Source organism: Leptonotus elevatus, chromosome 8, assembly GCF_054856555.1.
Source record: "Leptonotus elevatus isolate MCC_2025b chromosome 8, RoL_Lele_1.0, whole genome shotgun sequence".
Taxonomy (NCBI): domain Eukaryota; kingdom Metazoa; phylum Chordata; class Actinopteri; order Syngnathiformes; family Syngnathidae; genus Leptonotus; species Leptonotus elevatus.
This window is the reverse complement of record NC_141246.1, coordinates 14562556-14586506: the sequence shown is the minus strand read 5'-3', so window position 1 is coordinate 14586506 and position 23951 is coordinate 14562556. Positions and strand designations below refer to the sequence as shown.

At 39.7% G+C, this 23951-nt stretch overlaps 1 protein-coding gene across 2 annotated transcripts in view; it reads left to right on the top strand.

Annotated features, from left to right (window-relative positions):
* The first annotated feature begins 313 nt into the window (after positions 1-313).
* The window catches only part of LOC147169891 (E3 ubiquitin-protein ligase SMURF2-like), a 46732-nt gene continuing 23094 nt past the window's right edge, over positions 314-23951 (top strand). For both annotated transcript variants that reach the window (XM_086083323.1, XM_086083322.1), the window contains exons 1-3: positions 314-705; positions 15537-15575; positions 17089-17197. In XM_086083323.1, coding sequence (XP_085939449.1) covers positions 654-705; positions 15537-15575; positions 17089-17197 — 200 coding nt within the window. In that variant the 5' untranslated portion in view covers positions 314-653. The remainder of the gene's footprint in view (positions 706-15536; positions 15576-17088; positions 17198-23951) is intronic.

Below are 23951 nucleotides of genomic sequence, written 5' to 3'. Positions count from 1 at the left end.
TCTTGCTAATTTATATCATTCCACTGGCGATATTAAATGCTTCAAATACTTACTATGTTTCTCCCAAGAAATTTAACTTTATAATCATGTTAACGAATCACTTTCAGACTTAAAGTTAACCAGGCTAAGCCCAAAACACTATCATTTTAGTTTCAAAGTAATATCACCACCTGGTTTGACCCAGAATGTCTATATTGTCACCAGCAAGATGAGTACCGCGACCTTAGTTTTACTTTGAAAAGACATGCCGGATATAGCTTTACCTTGTTACGCTTTACGTTTCTCTTTCTGTATGTGTCGTGCACTACTCCACTCACTCATCAAGAAGCACCCTAGCGGAGTAGGCGCTTGGCCGGATGGAGGGCGAACCTTTCACTTGATTTTTTTTGCCTTTTCACTTTGTTCACGGCATGCACGCTGTTTGGGAGTGTTGCGACTTACATTTTTTCCCACGTGAGGATTATCATTTTCAACCATGCGGTCGTTCGTGACGCCGTTCTATTTAATGCACACAGGCCAGTGATGTGCTATGGTGATACAACAAGCTAATACGACGCTAGCAGGGGGGGCTGATTTGGGAGACACCTTTTGAGCAACTCGGCAAATGAATCGTGCGCTCTGTTAATTTTCAACACGCTGGAACACCAAGGGGGATGTCTAACCAAGGAGTTCGGAGGAATGGCCCAGTCAAGCTGCGGTTGACAGGTAAGCAAATTTAAACCCCCTCCCCTCTCCCCTCCTGCACCGCTCGGCAGCGTTAGCATGCTAGCCAGCTTAGCTAACATCTGCTGGTGGTCAGCTGGGGATGTGGTGCGCGTGGCACACACATTTTCTTACTTGGTTTGCACTTTTAGCCTTTAAATGTGATCGTATGAACACAACGCAGACAATGGCCGATTTTCTCTGGCAACAAACATTTTCACGTGTAGGTTTTCGCCCTAAAAGAACCCAATGAATCAGTCACTCATCTTTATTTATGAGGACCAGGCAAAGACAAACAGGATATATATACAACGGAAAGCAAATAACATGCAAATCAAAAGGCAATTTAAAAATGTATATTTCTGAAAGCAGGGAAGTATTTAGTGCTCATCTCAATTCCAGTCCAGTTTCGACAGCATTGTAGTACAGTATAAAATATGCATCAATTAAAAAGGCCTTACCACACAGCTTGATAATCCAATATTGCCTCCATCTTTCCTCCAAATTTCAATCATCTTTCCTCCCTCCATCCTTCTCACTCTCTTATGCCTCTCTAAGCAAAACTATTTGAATCAAATCTTGCATTGGATTGTGTACCTAATGTTATGGCCAACGGGCACGTGCTTGTGACAGAGAGAGATGTGTTCCTTTTGCCATCTGTATTTTCTGGACTCCCACTGGCTCTGCCTACCATTGGATCACACAGCTTGGCATGTGTGATGATGATAGATGTTGCCTGTACTCCACATGAATGACACGTCTCCATGATTTACAGCTACTCACCCGGTGCATTACAGCAAAGTGGAGTAATAAGATCTACACACTTTAAAGCCGTTCTTTCTGCGCGCTGCCCCCCCCCCCCCTCTCTTCCATATGGGGAATGGTTTTAAATGGGTCGCAGTGGTCTTAAAACGGAATCCCAGGAATGTGAAACCTCAGAGAGGAAATGTGAGTCTTGCCGATCATAGACATATCCTCTGTCTGTCTTTCACTTGAAAGGATGTCTGTGTGGACCCCTTTTTTCATTGAGATCTCGCAAAGTTGCTGAACCGTAATAGAAGACTTTGAGGTCCTTGTAAGATGGAAAAGTGCTTTATAAGTAAAGTACTATTTACTAGGGGTGTGCCAAAAATTGATTCTCATAAGAATCGCAATTCTCATTTAGTACGATTCAGAATCGATTTTAAATGTCTAAGTATAATGTATTTTATACTGTCTTACCTTTGTCTGTGTGTGCCTTTATTGGGAGCGCTGTTCATGTTGTACCCTGTTTGGCCACTGAGGGGAGGTGTAATACACTGTTAAGTTGTAGCCACATTAGAGAGTAGAAGGAAAAAGTCACGATCAAGTTATTCCAATAAAAGTTTTTTTTTTCAGCGTGGAGACGTTCTTTTGAGTGATAAAAGTGGCGCGCTAATTAGCATAGCGAGTCAGACTGGAGTAGATCATTACAATTCCTTGCACATCTATAGATTGAAGCAAAAATCCTCGTCAATCAAATCATTTTAAATCGAAAATCGATTCTGAATCGAATCGCAGACTCAAGAATCGGAATCAAATCGTGAGACATTTTTCCGCTTTTGTCTTTTACGCAGATCCGGCAAAGCAAAGTGTTGCAGTAGCAGCGTGCATGTTCACACAGTGACACAGTATCCTGCAATAATGAGATGCATGACGTCTGCGCCAGACTTATAAAATGCTAGGGGAGACATGAGGGTAGGTTGTCAAACTGTTCCAGCATTCAGAAATACCCTTACACATACATATGCGCTGCCCTGCCTGTTTAATGGCTCTAACCCCCCTTTACACTGCCGTGGAAAAGTCACCTTTTTTTCCCCACCATCTTTGCATATTGTTGTTCTTTTCTGTTTAAAAAAAAGAGAAGCATTTCTCTAGTTGCGGCAAATGTTATGTCATAGTTCATACTCATAAAGTGACACAAGTATCATGATGTGTGTGTGTGTCTTGAGGTAGGAATAAAGTTGTCATTATCACACAGTTTTTAACCATGCATTAAAATATTTAAGCATCGAAGGCGGAGTTTGACTTAGCTCCGCCGCCCTTGTTCCTTCGCCGCCAGTTACGTGGTCCCGCTGGTATTTTATGACTAGCGGCTAATCGGAATAGTCGAAGCTAGCGAGGCTAACTGCTATTCTCATTCGCAACCAACTTATTTCCATACTCTCAGGCCTGCGCAGGTGTATGAAAGCTGTGTGGCCTGTTGGCCGGATATGTTGATGCTTCACAGAGCGTTAACAGTCTAGCAGCGGCAGCAGACTGGCTAGTTGAAGATCGAGATGCCAAAAAAACGCAATTAGTCAACGTCAAGCATCAAACATATTATGTTATAATTATTACGTTCAATTGGATTTGTCGAATAATCAGTTCAACCTCTCGTATGTACTACATTAAATTAGTTGGTGGCAGTGGCCAGCTTGCTTGTTTTTGTCAAAGTTCATGGGCATTTTTGATTGGTTATTATAGAGAGATTTACATTTTAGAATTGCAGCATAACAAGTTAAATCGTTTCGGCTGTCGCTTTGTGTGTGGAATGCCTTACCTAGTATCATAACCATTATAGGATCATGTATAAGGCAAAGCTGTAAAGAAAGATACACACATGTTCATTTTAACATTCACTTCTCTTTTGCCATGTTGTCATTTTTATGTCAGACTACTGACGCCACCGTGCATCTAATTGTCTGAATGCTCGCTCAGGACGTGAACATTCGCACAGTTGCCTCAGTATCCTGCTTTGCAAGGTTTTGTTTAGAAAGCAAGGGCATATGATTGACAGGCCTTCTGTTATGATTTTGATGCGCCCGTTTTGCAAGATCTTTGCATAAAAGGCACTTCTAAGTCAGATGGCCAAAAATTGCTGGGTTGGTTTGGCTGCCAATACACAACAGCGACATCGGGGAACAAGGCAGAAAAATGGTGACTCTTAGCATGCAGCGTAAAAGAGGCTTATGAGTTTGTTGAAGCAGAGTGGGCATTGGGGGACGTATGACAAGGGAGCAAGAAGAATTGCTTCTCACTTGCACACACGCGAGGATCACCACTGCTAATTTCAACTTGTGTCGTCATTGGATGCGTTTTGAGTGTTTAGTTGTGGCTACGCTTGGCTTATGTGTCTGGGACAGTGCACATTTAGACCTAACGTTGGATACCAACCACAGTCTGCTTTAACCCTCCACTATGTGCTTAGTATTGTCATAGTTTGCATTTTTGTCTGTGTCACGGGCTAGTGCAGGGCAATTTGCGAAGCCAAGACTTGGGATATCACATTAAGCCTTGTGTCTCCAGGGCAACTGCTGCAGCTCGCAACAACATGATCATATGAGAAGCTCGGAGGTTCTAAAAAAACATCAAACAAATGAATGAAAAAACAAACAAACTGCACTGTCATCTTCATATCATTTGAATGGAGCATCTAGCGCGCACAGTTTGTCGTTGTTGAGGTAAGAGCTGCATGGTATTGGAAAATTATGCAATATGAGATGTAGTTGCTGAATATAGTAATATTGATATTATTTTGATATGTAACATGTACCTAAAGAAATGACATTTTCAGTATCTAATGAAAGATTCCAAACATTTTCATGCAGAAAAATAAGCAAATTCAATATAATCTTAGTTAATTAATTGTTATTAGCTCTCGATAATGTTCAACTATTGCATGGTGGTGCACATTTTAGTTAGCGGGCTGACTGGTCAATTTCAGATAAAAGCATAAAATTCCATATGAAACTTATTGCATGTCTTTGCGATATGCATATTGCATGGGCCAGTATCGCGATATTGATCTTTTTTTCGATATATTGTGCAGCCCTATTAGATATTTACAACAAATTTCATGAGATGGAAAACTCACCTAAAATTACACACACCCAGTGTGCATAATTCTTTAAAGCACAGCGTTGATGTCTCTGCCGGTCTGTACCCCCCCCCCCCCCCCCACTCCACTCTCATTGAACTCTCCCTACTTGTAACTTGTTTTGATCATGTTTTAATATAAGATCTGTGCATGTCACACGGCTGTAAAACGGCTGTTCTGGTTAATTTAGTGTAGTGGCCAGATATCTTCAAAATGAATGATGGTCAGTTGGAAATTGGAATGACAAAAAATGTTGCATGTAAACCGTGTGACTGAAACACAAAAATGTCAAATAACCTTGTGGTGTGCACTGCTCACTAAGCTTGAAGTGAAAATTGAAGTGAAATTCACTGAAGCCTCGATCTTGGTGGTTCTTCACAAATTTGATCCCCCCCCCTTCCCCCCACACCCAACTTTATATTTGTTCCAAACTGCCAACTGTCATGGAGTTTTAACTGAATATGTCACACTGTAATTATATTATTTATAAGTATTTGACATTGCTTGAGACAGCTCTGAAAATGGTCTGGAAAAAAATCAAGTCCTTGTGTTTGTTCACACATCAACGTGGAGCATCACACAAACTGAAATTACTTCACCAAACAACTCCAGCCTCCATTTAAAATGTTTAACTATAACCGCTTTCTTTTTACACTTACTCAAATTAGGAAGTAAAAAAAAAAAAAGCGAAACTTTTTTTTTTTTAGTTACCTCCTGATGAGACACTGCTGTCGTTATGCCCCAAGACTACTTGCTGCGTAGCCAACCAGACAGTTGATGCGCTCTCACGATCCAAAAAGAGGTGTTTCATTTCATTTTCTTGCACTGGTTGGAGTCTGGATCCACTCAAAGGAGAACGACATGCGATGTATGAGGGGATGAATCCCTTCACTCGCTTTCACTGCTGCAAGGAGAGGGGAGTATGTCCGCCTGTGTGATCCATTGCCTCCATTAGCCTCCAGTTGGCGTGCACCAAGCAGCCAACAACTGGAAGCATCTTCTTCCTGTACTCGGCGAGCGTGCAACTCTCAGACAGGCAAGGGAACACACAGCTACATTTTTCATCAACTGTCAGAGTTTGCGTGTGTTGTAACATTTGGGGAAACCGGTGCTTGGTGTGCGCGTGTTGATGGGAACTGAAAGATTTACAAGCTGGTGGTCAAGATAAGGATTGAGCATCTGTTTTGGACACAGACCGCTGGACTGTTTTTACACTTTTAATTTAATAATTTCAGTTTCCGCTGGATATTCTCTCAACATTCTCTAGGCCAAGTCTAAATGAGGAAAAACTTGATTGTACAAAGATTGCTAGTTAACAGCACTGAACACAAAACGGTGCAAAAAGTAAGATTTGAAGCCATAAAATCACAGTAACCTTCCTCCATTACGAGGTGTGTCAGAAAAGGGACCCTAATGTCTAATGATGCTTCAGGATAGCGATGTTCTTCTCGGCGAGGAACTGTCAGATGCTCAGATGTGTTGTCATGGTGACACAACCACAGTGAACAAAGCACGATTTATTTTAAGATGCGCTTGTTGATCGTTTGATCCCGTGACGAGAACTCTGAGCGGATGATGCCTCTGGCGTCGAAGAATGCGATCAAAATGACTTTGACTTTGCATATCAACTGTCAAATTGGTTTTCTTTCTTTGCCTGAGCCCCGAGCAACTGTGATGTCATATTCAGTCAACAGCACGTGGCAAAATGAGATGGATAAAACCGGCTGGATTTTGCTGCATAACTCTTATTTCACAAATGTAATATTAATGAGAATGTCATGTTTAAGGTTGACTTCCCCTTTATTGATCAATTCAAAATTTTGGGGTCAAATTTGATTTTATGGTACAATTGTTCACATTAAATATTAATTGCGACCTCAGCCTGTCTGCTGTCTTAAACCATATGTGTCTGCAAAGTGACCCGATTGCGCAGAAGAAGAGACGGCGTCACTGACAAGTTGTGACAACGCTGCGTTTGCGGAAGTAAATACGCATATGGTCCAGCGTGTCAGACTTTAATAAGCCCGTTGTCGGGGCTCAACTTTTTATCATATCCTAGCTGCAGAGGAGCGATACGGCAGGAGGTAGAAAAAATAGTTTGGGAAAATGAGGCGAGCCTTTTCGATCTCATCATTTCATGAAGACGTTTACTCAAGTTGTATGTCACATCATTGCCGTGCGTAATAAATGCACGCCGTTGTGTATAGGGATAAGTGGAGAAGCAGAAATATAAACACATTTGACGATCATGACTCATCACAGATGTGATGAGGCCATCTTCTCTGGTGTTTGATGGACATTTGGTCCCATTTTTAGGCAGTCAGATGATAATGTTTACTCTATCACATGAGCAGCACTATTGTATGCAGTGCACTCAAGTTTTTTTTATTTTTATTATAACCAAATCAAACCTGTCAAGTATAAACACACTTTTTTCTCTTGTCTTTGTGAAGTGCTGTCTTCTTTTCGCCGTCTTTCTCTTTTCTGCTGTATTTAGCACACGTTCAATTTTATTTCACTTCCAGCATGCTTTCAACTTCAATTGTACTTCCTTGCTTGAATGGATTTGGCTGAAACATAAACCTATAAAAAAACAATCATGTATCATAATAAACATAGCAGTTTGTTTCGTGTTAGCCTCGTAAGCTCTAGCCTGAGCCTTTGGTTGTTGCAGTGGACTGTTGGTATTATCTGCTTTTCCGATTACTTTTGAACTTGGTGGCATCAGTGTACTACTAAGCAGGAAAATGGAAAGACTGAACACCTCAATGTTGCGTAACAAACTCTTAACCGGAGAGAGGAGGTGGGCTTTTAGCATTCTGTATGCCTTAAACTTTCCAAGAACAGGGGGAGGTTTTCCTGCAGTGTGTGTTGGAGAACTCTCTCTTGTTACTTTTATTTTAGGTAGAGTTACACTGGAAGTAAAGGTTCTCTTGATTCGTTAGATATGTTCATCTTTCCCCAAACTCTCAGTACATCTTAACCTGCATCTGTACTGTACATTGTTCTGTTGATGAATGAAGAGTTGTGGTCTAGTCTGGAGCCGTGACATGCGAAACCTGCTGCAGTTTATGGCGTCTTTACTTGACTCCGCCGTGCTATTGTCTGGACACACGCCTGCTCTTTGCAGCCTCTCATCACGTCCCTGCACTTTTGTTAAAACTGTTTGTCCCCATTCTTCCTTCCTTCATTCATTCAAACAGGAATTTTGAAAGCTGACTTAACTGGTGTGGCTCCAGTTTGGTGTGTTATGACTGTTATCTGTACTAATCTAATGTGTATGCCTTGTGAGCTTTTGTTTTGTTTCTACAACACGTTATTGACATCTTTTTGAGGAGTCATCTAAGGCCATTTGTAACGTTGTAAAGATATAGTTTAGAATAGATCTGTATAGAAATTATACTAAATTCAAATCGTTTTCCATGTTTTATATTTTGATTGTTCAGTGGTTGCAATAAACCAGGTTAGGGTCTTTCGGGATCACTCTGTCCTCCGCTTCTTCTGCTACTGTTTCTGTGGTCAGGCAGCCCACTGCTCTGTGTGTGTGTGTGTGTGTGCGTGCGTCTGGTAGACCATTCAGCATGACTACTTTACGAACACTCACATTGCATCCTCCTAACTGTGAGGCTGTTTCCAGTTTCAGTGTGGGAGAATACAGAATTAGGCTTTTTATTTTATTTATTTTTTTACTTTTTTTAAATCCTGAAAATGACAATCCTCACTGCAGCTTCCATATACACTTTTCCACCATCTATTTACAACGATTCTCAAGGACTATTAATCTGTGGTTTATTATGCACTAGTATGGTAACTGATTTATTTAACTTTGCCCCAAAAAAAAAATTCAATTCAAAGTTCCTGTCAGTCTTGCTTTTCAAGTAATTCTGACTTTGATTAGCTTTTATCTCCTGATATTTCCATTTTCCAAATTTCAAGAATAGGTTGAGACAGTGTTTAGCTGTCATTTATGATAAGACGGCTTGGTGGTGACCCAGTAGCATGTTGTGTGTGGGGGGTGGGTAATATAGAAACAAGTGACATATGGACAAACATATGCTGACATTCAAGACACTTAAGTATGTGGAAAAACCTTATACGACTGTATTTATTCACAAAGCCATAAACTAATACTTTTGTATTTTTGTATCAATTATTAGTAGTAACGAAGTAGTAAAACAAGCAATAGATCACAATCAATAGTCACAATGCGGCTATCCATTTTTGAATAGTTCTTAAAAAAAAAAAATTTTAAATCACAAAAAGGGAAACACACTGTAGTTTACCAACTAAATTTAAATTCTCATCAACTTCTAATTTGTAACGCCGGAGGGGTTCCACTGTATTATGATATCTGCATTTAGAAATTGCCTACATTGCTTCCATATAGTTTTGGGCCTTTTTTGTCACCCAGTATCCACATCCTTCTTCACACGTTTTCCTCTTTCATTTGACCCACGAGTCTTTCTGAGAACTATTCCTGTTTTATTCATCTATAGCCACCTCCTCCATTAGCACAATTATCCTCTTTGCTGCAGTGATCCACAGACTATCGGTGTAGCGTGACCACCCACTCCCCATATTGAGAGGTTAGATGACTGTCTTCCTCGTCATACCAACGGCAGTCATCTTAATGCTCTACCCTACAGAGAAGGTGACCAATTGAATCCTCGCTTCCATATGAGGAAACAGACACGTGCACACACTAACACGTGTCATGACACATGGCCACCAATAGATTTCATACAAATATAGGAAACGGAAAAGGTATGAGATACCATCTACAATAATAATGCAATATTATATTATAAAGTCTATAACAATTTCAGGTCTACTTTTGGGCTTAGAGCCTTCTCTCCCCCCTCCCCACCTTCACTGTCATATCCTGTCTTTATATGCTGCAAGAATGTTATCACCGTCAAATTTCCTTGGTGCAAATGATGATCTCCGCCTGTGCTGCTTCATTCCTTGTCCCAGACGGTCTGCGTTCCACAGATTTGCATCCCGAGATAGACGTCTGTCTCCCTTCTTCACATTCCAACTGATTTCAGTGTAGATTTCTCCCGGAGATTAAAACAAAAACAAAAAAATCTGTTGGTAGCCATCTCATTATCCTGCTTAGCGTCATGACTAAGGTTTGCTCAAGAAAGATTACTGACTCCAGAGTGTTGTCATCTCCTCAGGGATAACAGTAGACTGTTGGCCTCAGAAGGAATGACATAATTGGAATCCTGAGCATTCATTGGGCTGGAGAAACAAATCTAGTAAATGCAATCAGGCTCAGCTCGCTAGTTACGAGCACATTTTCCCAACATTTCAGTTGCATGGTTCTGCGCCTCAGTGTTATCAATTTTTTGCAAGTCGGTCACGTAGCCTTCTGCTCTTGACATTTTGCCAGCATGTATTCCCCGTGTGTTGTAGTAGGTGAACAAGGCCGGCAGCCAGGCGTGGGGAAGGGGGGGAGGAAGTGTTTTGTTTAACTGTCGAACAATGCTGTGAATGAGACAGCACAGTGCTGTGGCTAGTAACAGGGTGAAGGTGAAGGACGTGTGCCTTCATTTTTCACCAATGACTCATGGGATGCATGTGAGTTTGCAACTCTTTAAGAGACTCAAGACTGTAGCGTTTGCTTCGTTTTATACATTTGACAGGTTTTGCATCAAATATGTAGTACAGTACAATCTCTAAGGTGGATTTGCAGGGTTCTCGTGTGATACAGGGAGCAGTTGGAGCTTGTTTTTGTGAGACTTTACAACTGCGTTTTTCACAAATTGTGCAATTGCCAATGACTTCAACTGTATTTCATTTGGCTACAGTATTCGACACCAAAATAACCTTGGTCATTAGCCATTTGAATAAAATCCAGAGTCCATTTTGTATGTAACTTTAAGAATCGCCATTGTTCACAACAAACATCCTCTTAAATAGGGCATTTGGAAAGTATGATTATTAAAGCTTCTCTTTTGCTACCCTGGTGTCAAGAAGCTTGGAATTTTACACAGAGCCGACAGGGATATGAAGATGTATTCTTAGGTCAGCTGTAACCTAGAATTAGAAGTAGTTACTTCTTTAAAGCATAACTTTACAATTTCCCCTCTTGGATAATGTTTTGCCACAACTTAATTTCACTGGGGCCCCATGAACGGCATTCAGTCTCACTCCTGGGTCAGTCCATGCTGCAGGCCAGTATTTGTCTTCAGGAAAGGATAAATGTTCAACATCAGCTTCTCAGATTTCCCCCTACCCCCAGACTCTTTTGGGATAGATCTAGTTAGTGATCAATTGTCACACCCAAAAGGGCATGTTTGCATTTTACCACCTGGTTGAGTTACATTTAATTGAGCTCTACCGGGTTGTATTACATGTAATATAAATTAGATTACCGTAGTTGTTTCTTGTTTTGACTTAATGTTACAAAATGACTAGAAGATTGGATAGTTTTTCGTCCCCTGTATAAAAGCTGCATTATTGTGTTGTGATGTTGAGGCCGTTCACAGCCAACCAAGAATACAGTACGTACGCAAGTACTGCAGTCGGTAAGCACAGATGATGTCTACACACCAGCATTTTGTTTCATAACAAATACGGTATCTTTTGGCCCAGTATTTGACCCAGCCAGCAACTTATTTCTGATGCAGTACGTGTCAGCCCGCCATGTCCTTGCAGTGCTGCCAGGGGAATAATTGAACAAATGGACCACAAAATGGCTGTATTTGACCATGGAGTTGGCTTTGTATGATCACGCAATTGTCTACTGGAGTTAGTGACCTCAAACCCTTTGTCGAGGACAGAGCTGCTAGCGACATGGTCTAATAAATGTTACCACAGTACAAGAGGCTTCATGCATGCTGGTGGTTCAGTAGAGTATACAGTGCAATGAAAACCGTGCAGTGTTTTAGACTTGAACATGTAGCCAGTCGAAAAACATTATTTTCCTTCCTTCCTTCCTTCCTTCCTTCCTTCCTTTTTTTCTTTTATGCAATGCTCTGCCATTACGTGTGGAAAACCACTATTGATCTCAATTACCTGATCTATCAATCTGTGGTCAGCTTCCAAAGCGAGCGCCCTTTGGGTTTTAAAGGCTTTAAATGTAATCCACTGTTATTGTTTTCCGAATCAATGGCCATGCGTTGCAAATGCTGACATGGGAAACTCCTCTGAGAAAACAAGTGGAAATCCCTTGACACCACCCCTCATTTTTCTGTTTACGAACTCTCACCTTTTGACCAGAGCAAATGCTAACCTTCAGTCTGACCTTTGGATTCAGACAGACTGAGACGTTGTAACCCTCCCGCCACACTAACGGCTGCCCTTTTGTTGTCAGAGGCACCCTGCGCGTTTTCCAATGAAGAAGAGACAAGATTTTTGTGGTATACAACGGTTATGGTCATACTCAATGAGACAGCAATTTGCTATGCCCTACTGGTTGTTCATCTTATTCATTGAAAGTGCATAGATGATTAAATGTTGTCCTAAATTATATGTCAGTTTTCAGGTTTGAATAAGAGCTTATGGTACATAACAATGCAAGAAGTATAGCAAAAGCACAGTGCAGTCTCAGATGTCATTGTTTGACCTTTCTAATAATAATAAAGACATGATCTCATTTAGTAATCGGTTTATTTTAATCAAAGTGAAGGCCACAGAAGTGCAGCTGTTTGAATTTCAAATATCAAACTTACACACGTTTTCAATATTTTTGGGCCGTGAGAAACGACCGTTTGAAGGGCATGCTAATGAAATTGTGCGTCAGGCCCCATTTGGGTTTGTGGTGGCACTGTGTAGACTTAACGCTAAAACTGACAAACTATACTACTAGATAAAAGTGTAAACATTAGATCAATTAAAAAGGAAATTAAGTCTGGTTGATTTGGCTTTTGTGCAGTTATTGATATTAACACCAGTAGCTGTGAAGTGGCAGGTTGTTATGTAAACAACTTTGGTGACTTGGTCCACGGACAGAGACTTGGTTTCACCCACCCCAGGGCTTCATGGTCATTAACACAGTACCAGTTGACCTAACTTCCCTGATAGAATTGGAATGACTCTGGTCCTCTGCCAGCCCTGAGCCCTGGCTCGCCATGGCTCACACGGCAACAATTAAATATAGCTCACCTTTTAAAAAAAGTTTTTGCTGTATACAGCAAGAGTTAAAAATGTTAATACATGTCTTATACGTTAATTTAGGTTCTGAAAAGGAATAAATGAAAACACACAGTGTGTCATTCAGTTTCTGCAGAATAAGCATGGAGACCATGCTGTGGGGCCTACCCCTTCGCATGTTGGAGCCCTGGAGCAAGATACAGAACTAGCATGCAGATTATTGTCTATTAAACAAAATATACATTTAGACATCTACTTGTTATAATGTGTGTCAGAGGATTTTGTAACTCCTTCAGACCTGCATTTTTTTTTTCTGCTGGGCATTTTTTTTTTTTTTTTACTGATTTTACCTCTTTTCCCACATAAGAACAGCATGGGAATTTTTTGGGGGGGTTATTGTGTTTTTATTTGTTATAGTGGATGCCAGGATAGTATGGCTGTAACGTCTTGTGAATTTACCAAGCTTATATGTTTTTCTTTATCTATTTTTAACATGAACATCATGCATATCAACTTACAGTGATTGGTTAGCTAGGATCCAATCATGAACCAGAAGTGTTGACATTATCCAAATTATGCGTTTTTTTTATTTATTGGTTTAGACACGTAAATATGTCATGTCCACTGCAATCATCTATGGGTCCGAATGGATTAAAACTAGAAAGTACAACAATAAATGTGGTTTTACAAGGTGTTTCCATTTGTGCCTGTGGTGATGAAGTCCAGCCCTACTTTGTTTTGTTTTTTACTTTGCTCTTTGCTCTTTCAACTTCTGCTAAATAGGTAAAGACACAAAATGCCTTCTGAGGTGGAAACCCTTCCTGTTTTAGGTATGAAAAATCCATCAGTTCATTCATAATGCAGACCCATGACTTAATGATTTTACCTCGCACATAGCATTTAGGGTATACTCAGTGACCTGTTGTATAACTTTTAGGCTTGAGTTGAGCTATTATCAATGAATACAATATACATTTCCAGCACACCTCTTTATCCCCCTCGTTAAGTGGGGGATACTTCTGGATTTGGTTTCTACTTGCGCCTCGTAAATGTAAAGAAAACTTTTTTTATTGTTTTTATCTTACCAAATGCCAATACATGCCCGCACAATTGATGGACCAATTGATGACAATAGGACAGCTTTCGCTTTGTTTTTTTGTGGCTGAATTGTTGGAGCATTGTGCAGAGTAATCTCATAATCCTCATTAGCCTAGTGTAGTGTAGCGAGCTAAATGTCTATGTTCTAATCTGTACACACGCTCTAACTAGATATGCTTTTTTTGGACTCACTCTCATTTTCATTACCGGTATTCAAAAACAATTGCGGTTCTGCTAATTAATGTTGCACCAGAACCAACGCAGAACAGACATTTGTAGCTGGTAATTTTTAAGTACCCATATTTGAGTAATAAAAATACAGAAATGCAGCTCAACTCGAGGTCAGCATTTCAGTGCTGCACGAATACAGAGGCACAGACCGATGTGGCTATGATCGCATCAAAGTCTTTGTGAAGAAGCAAGATGCACAGTGTTGGAGAATTCCAACGGTTCTGATTGGCTTGGAGGAAAGTTTTATTCCACAGAGCATTACATTTTGCTAACGTAGATCGAGACGGCCTCTTTTACATTTCTGAAACTCCAGATGGAGTTCTTGTAGGCATGCAGATGTGACTGCCTGTGAATGGTGAAATGGAGTCATAGGTCTCTAGAAGTTCCGTTGGTTAAGGGAAAGAGTCATTTGACAACTCTCTCTGACACCCAAAATAGTTCGCAAGTGATAAATACCACAGTTACAATTCAATGTCGTGAGCTCAAAATAGTGAACAAGTAGCGTTTCTTCTTCACAATAATACGCATGTAGAAAAAAAAGTATATTGCATTATAACTACTCTAACAAGTATAATCTATCCAAAAAGTTAAATGTAAATGTAGCGCTGTTTTACCCACCTGTGCCTGTTAATAGTTGGTTTATATTTAATTTGAGTAAGACTAGTTGTTTTGCCAGCATTTGAATGTTAGTCACATTTAGTTTTCTGATAATACAAAGAAATTCTGTTAGGATAACGACCCATTTAAACATAAGTGATCCATTTTGTCATTCATAAATGTCGCGCCAAGACTGTAGGCCTCTTGTCTGCCGACATGGTGTCTGCTTGTCCCACAGGATGCAGTCCTGGCGGCCTCGGACTTGGCCTGCGCCCATACTGTCGGCTTTGGCAATGTCATTTTTTTCTGACAAGCTGATGGTTAGTGTTCACCCAGCCCGGGCCCCAGCCAGTGTAATTTGATTTGTGTCGAGACGTGTTCACATGTGTCCCACATCCGTTGCAGTGTGATTCTGTCAGACTTTTTTTGACTGTGTCATTTTGGGCATTGTCAAGATCTCCGCATTGCAGCGGTGTAATCATGGGTTTGCTTTCCAAGCCTGTATTTTTATTGTATTTTGTTTTATTTTGTGTCCTTCTCAACCATGGTACATCTAATGTCTATGTGTGACATGTTTCCAACATGGGGTCATTTTTGTGGTCTTGACTGTTAAAGTAACAATAAGCAATCATTTTGGTTTTGTATTTTATTTGTATTGGATTAGGGTCATAAATACCTAAATCGACGAAATCATGTCATTCATTACAAGCAATGGTATATTGCAGTTCAGAAGTTACATTTATTAAGTGTAACAATGTGTTTAGAAGTTCGGAGGGTTGTAATTGCTTAATAGATGGATGGATGGATGAAAGAGCCATGATCTAACCAGTCTTACACAGGGGCTCACAGTGAAATGGTCTTATATGGTCTCTGTATTTATATTCCGCATTATCATTAATTTACATATTTTTCCTTTGTTCTTCTCTTCCAGTCCTGTGTGCAAAGAACCTCGCAAAGAAAGACTTCTTCCGTAAGTAAAAGCCATTTTGATGTGTTTCTATTCTTGTCCCACAGATCTCTTGTGCATTTGAGTGGGTCTTGTCAGTTGAGGCAAGGGGGCTATATTTTGAAGTCTCTTGCTAAATTAGGTAACTTTGAAACATTTTTTTTTTCTGTGTACACATAAGGATTTTTCTAATCTTAAAAGATTTGTTTTTATCTTCGGCAGACACCACACATAAAGATAAAAAAATTGTGCATTTAACAGTTTTGGTCGTATTGTGTGTGTGGGGTGCTCTTATCATCTCCACACAGCTCTCCACACACACCTCCGCCACCGGTAAAAAAAAATCCAGTCCTAAGGAGATTTTTGGCGCGATCACACGTGACCTCATAAACTCCAGGCTCCATCACAACCGTGACACATCCGCGTTCTTGTTCATCAGTCAGAGAGCTTCTTTGATTGTCTGTATTCTGTCACATGACAGTCTGCAGAGTCATCTCGCTCAGGAAATGTCGGCTTCTCCACACACACGATATTGAACATGTTCATTATTTAAGATTGTTGGCCCGACTTGTTTTGGAACCTATTATCAGCACAGAGATAATCTTATAAGACAATCTTATAAGACAATCTTATAAAACATAAAATTGTTGGGCTTTTGACGTCCTTGGTTGGGAAGGGGTAATATCGGGACAAAAACTGGAGAGAAAAAAAAGACACAGAATGTGTGTGTGTGTGTGTGTTTTTTTAATACGGCTACTTCTGCCAATATTCTACTTTAGGTTTTGTTTTTAGGTATCCAGCACAAATGATTATTTTCTGCGGTACTGTTTGTATTTATTTGAGAAGATCTAATTTAAAAAAACAACAACAATCTTCCGTATTTGCCAGTTGTGGTTTTGCCAACTGCTGTGAATTAGAAATGTAGCATGCCATTCAGCTAGCGTGCAAGTTCCTCTTTAAACTGAGGTCATGTCATTCAAACCGTTTTTTAAATTTCCTCTTTCGTTAAACTAACACACAAAACGTGAGAGGGAAGCTCATAAAAAGCAACCGAACAAGTTTGGCCTGCATAGTATTCATACCCACCGTTGTTCACTATTGAGCCTGAAGAAATGACAAGTGTCTTGCATTGTCATAAATAGATCCCTGATCAGATTTCTACTCAAATGTCACATAGTGGAAAGACCTCATTTGTGTTGTTGTAGCTAAATATTGTGATGCCTACAGTTTCTGCCTCTCCACGATTCAACTAGGACTTTTTGTTGGCAGTAGGTTGCCATGTTGTTATTTACTTAATCGGATCAAGATTAACAGTTGGTATTTTAGCTTCCAATTCACTTTGTTTAACCTGCGTATCTCTGTCTGACTAAAAACATAGGACGACACACATCCAATTGTTTCTGTAAGACTACAAACTTTAGAATACTTAAATGTCTACTAATGAAAATGTTCCAGTCGAAAGCTCTCGATTTGTTCATTTGATAAACATCTTCACACACTCTAGATCTGACACCTCCGTTTTTTTTGTGCTCAACAGGGTTACCTGATCCCTTTGCCAAAGTGGTGGTGGATGGCTCTGGACAGTGCCACTCTACCGATACTGTGAGAAATACATTGGACCCAAAATGGAATCAACATTATGATCTGTAAGTAGACCTGAATGTTTTCTAAGGACACAACAAGCTCACTATATGTATTTTTTGCTCAGGAAAATGAAACTGGCATTCACTCGCAATTATGTCAATCAGTTTTGGAGCAATCTATAAATAAATAATTTCCCATGAAATGCCTCTTTTTTTATCGCCAATATCAGTACGGCCTCATGTGTGCACATCAGCAACAGAACTGGATACCAAATTTGCTGTGTAGCCAGTCCAGACAAGCATATCTTCTCGGGCTGGGCAATATTTTGAATTAATTTGATTAATTACAGTCACCATTTTAAAAATCCACAATTTGAAAATGAGCTAAATCGTGAAATTGAGGTGCATATAAATACAGTAAATACACTTTTCTTGTAGATTATTACAAGCTGTTGTTTTTTAAGTTCTGTGGTAGCCAAATGTTATTGTGAGTTGTAATTTGGCACAAGTGGCAGAATGCTGGATGGGTGGTTTACAAGACGTGTTTACAATCGTTACTAACTACAGGGAGTGCAGAATTATTAGGCAAATTATTATTTTGACCACATCATCCTCTTGATGCATGTTGTCCTATGCCAAGCGGTAATTAAGCATATCAGTGATGTGCATCTCTGTAATGAAAAGGGGTGTGGTCTAATTACATCAGCACCCGATTATCAGCAAAATCAAAGATTTTGGAGATTGTTCCTGTCAAGCAGGGTACGAATGAATTTATATTACCTCATAGTTTCAATGTTAGTAAGTCACTAAACGCGTGGAGGGTTAGTTACCCGGAGCTATCGTTAGCCTTTGGTTAAAAACAATGGAGAACATGACCCTAGTGCAGACACTTTTCTGGTAATTTTGGGGGGATTCAACTGGTTGTGTGGTCTTCCACACAGTTTGATCCAGCGCAGACATTTTTCATAGTTGTTTCAGGGTTTAGGGAAGGGAATAAACTGGACACGGTTATCTCTCTTACACAAGCCGTGACTACAGCAGAATGGCGGTTAGTCGATCGGGATAACGGTTATCACTCTTACACAAGCCGCGACTACAGCATTTAACCATTTTTATTGATTTATTTTTTCTTGCTTTTGGATAACCACGCTTTGTTTGTCCGCAGCAAAACACACATGCCAACGCAGACATGACATCTTGCCTCTTGATAGGTTTTAATAGGTCATGCGGGCGTGGTTTACGGTAAGGTCAATTGTGGTATTAACTCATTCACTCCCAGCCATTTTCACAGAAGCAACTCCCTTCACTCACGGCTGTTTTACAGAATTTTGACTGATTTTGCAAGGCACACAGAATATTGTGTTCTACTGCTATAAAAACATGGAACCTACCAAAAGAAAGATTAGTTTCTTCTTTCATCAGGATTTTTTTAAATTTCTATCTATTTCTGTTTTGCAGCAATTAGCATTAGAATATAGCTAAGTTTTATCAGTAGTCAAATATATTCAGAGCTGTGGGTAAATGAGCTTTTTTCAACATGGCCCTGGTTGATATCTTTTGTATTTATACGTTTTTGGGAGCAAATAAGTTAAGCAAGTTATACACAAGCTATGAATAGCTGTTTGTTTTTTTCCCCAAACAAGCCGTGTATGTTAAGTTGATGTTAAAACTGATTTAAACTCAGTATACATTGTCTAAACATTTTACGCAGGATTTATTTTGGAATAAATAAAACCTTTAAATCAGTGTTTGTTGGATTTATTACTTCGATAATCTATTAAAAACACAGAGATTTTATTTTTTGGCCTTGTCGCCCCTGCCCTAGTATTTACTATACTAAATTATATATTGTCGCTCTCAGGCAGAATTCTCCTACCTACAAAATAGTTCAGGAAATGTAAAAAAAAAAAAAAAAAAAGCCATTCATCTTATTTGAGTTTCAAAACACCACTTTATCAAGTTGGTGTTGGGCGTCAGCTGTAGCTCACACCAAGCTATCATATACCGTTGCACTCACATCAATACAACAGAACCCCCAAATTACATTCAATCGCCAATTTAATATCCTAATAAAATCACTATAGCACTGCCTTTGATTAAAATGTTACGAACGTAGTGCCGTGCTAGCTGGTGCTCACTGTGTTGACAGCTGCTGTCAAATATCGCCAGCAACCATACAAACAACCTTTCACCTGTTACATTCTCCTCTCAAACTCTTACTAAGCCATGACCATTACAACACTCATCTTACTAAACACATTTATAAAGGCTCTGAATCTGCACAAACTCACTTCATGATGTCTGATGCTGCTTTTAGCCGGCAAACGTGTGTTCTGAGCGGATATAGATCAGCACTATGTGGCTCGGTCCTCACAGACTGCGAATTTCCTCTTTATTCTTGTTTGGCTTTGTACTCCCACCACGATCAATTTCAACAAAACAAGTCGAGTCAAATGTATCCTATACTCATTATTTTCACTCGTTATCGTAAAAAAAAAAAACATGTTCTAATATAGGCGAAAACCACGTCATGACTTTCTTCCCAGAACGAAGAAAATGGCGGAGTTTCTCACTTCTTATACATTTTGAGTTTTCAAGAGCATTCATGGATGGGTTCAAGCTGTTCACCACTTCAAAATGGCTGATATTGCATAAAAATAGCACACAATAACACGGACATCACATACAGTACAACTATGGGGGAATGGACTCGTCATCTGTCTCTTACCCAGCCTGACGTCACAATTTGACTTCATGTGGGTGTCTGAAATGTTGATGAAAACGAGCCTTAAGTCTAGTACTACTGAGTCGCCTTTGTGAATTTAACTTGTATCTCTTTTTTTCAATTTTAGAAATCCTGATGATACTGAATTATGTATGCATTAACTAAAAAAAACAAAAACTTGTTGCTAAAGAACAAAAACACTTCTGGTGTGTCCGAATGTGTTTGGTATACCGAATTGACTTGTCTGTTTCTCGTGAGAACTAACTCTAACCTTTTATCAGAAGGCTCAATCCTTGGCACCATGTTCCCCTATTGGACATTCAAACCTTGTTCCCAATGCTCCTTCGTCACTGACAGTATCGGTCTACATCAAATCTCCTCCTGCCTTTGCATAATTATCTTCCCCTTTTGGATGGTCGCCCTCTCAGTGAAGCGTGCTCCCCGCCAACGACCCCTGGCCTCTTCCTCTGCTTCAGGAAATGGCTAACATGCCACAGAAAGCAGATGGGACTGTAGGCTTGGTGGGTTTCCAATGTGCCACACCCCCATAGCTAGCCTCCAGCTTCAGGAGTGTCACTGTGTCCCGACCAGCTATACATGAATAAATACTAAATACTGTAAACAGTGTTATCAAACAATACATAAACAAGTACACTACGTACATCTTATTTTGATTTCTTAATCATTTATATTTTTATGTAGGTTTTACCTTGTTTTTGGTATGCTTAAACAAATTCAGTATTTGAGTTTAAATGTACAGTATGTGGCTGTAGTTACGCATTTACTAAATTGTAGATAGCTTTGTTTGCAGTAAAACGGGTGTCAAACTCATATTAGCTCAAGGGCCACATGGAGAAAAATATATTACCAAGCGGGCCGGATCGGTAAAATCATGGTATATAATAGGGATGCACCGAAATGAGAAATGCTTGGCTGAAAACCGAAACGCTGAAAAAAATTGTCATTGTTTTTGTTATCATTGCATTTATTATAATTAATTTAAATTATAATATTATTATAAAATATTTCGGCCTATTTAGCACTGGCGTTTTAACAAAGCACAATATAAACGGAAATGTGTCCACACCACAGACATGTTGACGAATGGTACATTAAACACCACGCGGAGTGAGCAACTGAGCATTTTAATGTACAGTAATTCGCACCTGCGGGCACAGACGCTTGCGGTGCGGTGAGGATGCCGCATTTGGAGCGGCGCACTTAAGGTCGGCATATTCACCAACGTTTAGAAATAAATAAATGTCTTTGCAATCGGCTTTGGGAACGGACTGCAAAGACACACACTGTACAACAGGTCTGTAGTCACCCGGAGATAGTGGGTAAGTGTTTACTTGTTTAAAACTGTTGATAGCAATCGTGCTAACATTAGCTAAAGTATTTAGCACGGCCACCAGAATGCAAGTGAAAAAGTGCAAGCGCTCGAGAGGCTCTCATCAAAGAAAAAAAGGAAGGCGCTGCAGGAGAAAGTGCAGTACTCGGCAGCGCTCTCTTTTTCGACATAGTTTACCAAGCGACGCCCCTCTCTTTCTCCGGTGCGGCACAATAAAGCTGCCGGTACTCACAAACGCCAGCGAGCAACGAGGCGGACACTCACCCCGGCGTTTGGTGTTTAATTCAAATAGACGCTTTCTTGCAGCGTGTTTTTTTGTTTTTTGCATGCGAAAATACATATTTTTGGACGAAAATCTTCGGTGGCCGAATATTCTGTATATAACTTAAAAACAACTGGCGACAATTATACGCAGATTTTCGCTATTTGTGGGCCAGCCCTCCTTTTATGGGGCTCAACTGCAATTATATTCTTCCCAAAAAAATTACACAAAAGCAATTGCAGCAACACTTTACCTGTATGAATTCCGGACGTGTTGTAGCTATCTGTTTTGCATATATATTGTTCCCAGAAATCATTGTGTGGCGCAGTTAATGAAGTAATTTGGATGTCAAATCTTGGGATATGCTTATGTTACCATTAATTGAATTTGTGTCGTATTTAACACAAATTTGTCCGTCTATGATTTTTTTTAAATGTATTTATTTATTTTTAAACAAACCATAACTTTAGGCGGTGTGTATAATATTGACATCCAGGGCAATTCCATGTACAAGTTGCATTGCTCATCTGAGGATTGCTTGTGAATTACAAATGTACATATTTTGATTGTAGCCAGCGGATTAATTAGTCCAACCACAAACATTTTTTACTTTAAAAAATCATCTCGCGGGCCGGATTAAAACCCTCTGCGGGCTTGTGTTTGACACCCCTGCAATAGAAAGACATATTTCCATATCCAAGTAGTCATAGCCGAGTTTCCCTTTTTAATAGCACTTGGTGTTAGATGATCTATTTCCTGAAAGTAAAATTGTGGACCAATGATATATAATAGGTGCTTGTTGTATTGCACTATTTGTGAATTATTTTGTGTGTACCTCTCTGGAAGTTTCCCAATTTGTAAATTGTCCTAAATAGTGTAATCCCATGATTTTTGTTTGTTTTTCAAAATAATTGCACAGCCCATTTCTCTCGCCAAATCCAATTCTTGGCATAGATGCTGTTAATTAACTCACCTGGATAAGCAAATAACTTGTCATTCATTTGTCATTAAAAAAAAAGTGGAAAACGTGCAATGAAGTCATAATGTGCGAGGCTGCCAAGTCCTGCCACTGCATCCTGGTCAGAATCACAAACCACAGGGGTTGTAATTATATTTTAATATGACTATTTCTAAATGCTGAGATTTAGTTGTCATAATAAACATTTTGAAGCAGTTTTCATAGGGGAACACCTTGCCTTGCCAAATGTCTTATTACGAGGCTGACTTGCTGCAATTCTGTGTGTTTGTGGGTCAACTCAAGCCATTTGTTGTTGTGTATTTAAGTGTGAAATCTGGGAAGATATGTTTACTCTAATTTCAAACATCTGACTGTGTCACAGATATAACGGTGAAGCACATTATCTGCATTTCCGCTGTTTAACACTGACTAGACGGACTTCCTCTGTACTAAATCAGTAAAACCACATTTTCACACACTGACTTTAAAATCTGTCCCTCTTGCTTCTCTTATTGCTTAGTCTGAAAGTCTACACCGCAAACCCAGCGTATGTTCTCACTCTTAAAACAGATGATTTTTTTTGTTGTTGTAACATTTTTATGCCATGAGTACAAGGATGCCAAAGTGCTCAAGCAGTTCTTTGGGCTTTGCCATGTACAATAATTAGTACAGTTAGAGGTGTTCCGATCGGGGTTTTATGCTGCTGATTCCGATGCTGATCACGTACTTTCCCCATGGAAATCAGCCCACCACCACTAATAATTACTTATCATTTCTGAGTATTTGCCCACTTTTAAAATTCTTATTTTGCGTAGTTTTCCCATTTGATTTAAGATCATCAAGCAACGTATGACAAAAATAACACATCTAAACATAAAATTCAGTTTGATCCAATCCTAGTTACTTCCAGACCTGTTCCATCAATAAAAATCACCTCAATACTGTTTAGGTGACAGACAGGTTCAATTTAGTAGATGGAACATGTTTTATTTAGTGAATAGAACCTGTGCGCCAAATGGTCTAAAACAAAAAAAAAAAAATGCAACAAAATGCCATGATGAGATGAAAAATAAAGTGATATCTATTAGTCTGGAAAAGGTCACCAAGTCCTTCCCAAAGCGTTAGGACTCCTGCGAACCAGGGTGAGAGCCGTTATCCACAAATTGAAAAAGCATGGAACAGTGGTGAACCTTCCCAAGAGTGGCCACCCTACAGAAATTTCCCCAAGAGTACAGCTAAGACTCAACCAGGAGGTCAATAAAGAAACTCATGACGTCTATAAAAAAATAAAAATAAATGCTAGCCTCTCTCACCTCAGTTTAGGTCAGTGTTCATGACTGAAGAGGAAATGACATCAATGGCAGTTCCAAGCCGAAAACAGCTGCTGACCAAAATTAACCTAAAGGCTTGTCTAACTTTTGCAAAATACATCCGATTGATTCCCAAGACTTGGGAGAATATCCTATGGACTGACAGAACGAAAGTTGTCCTTATTGGAAGGTTTGTGTCCCGTTACATCTG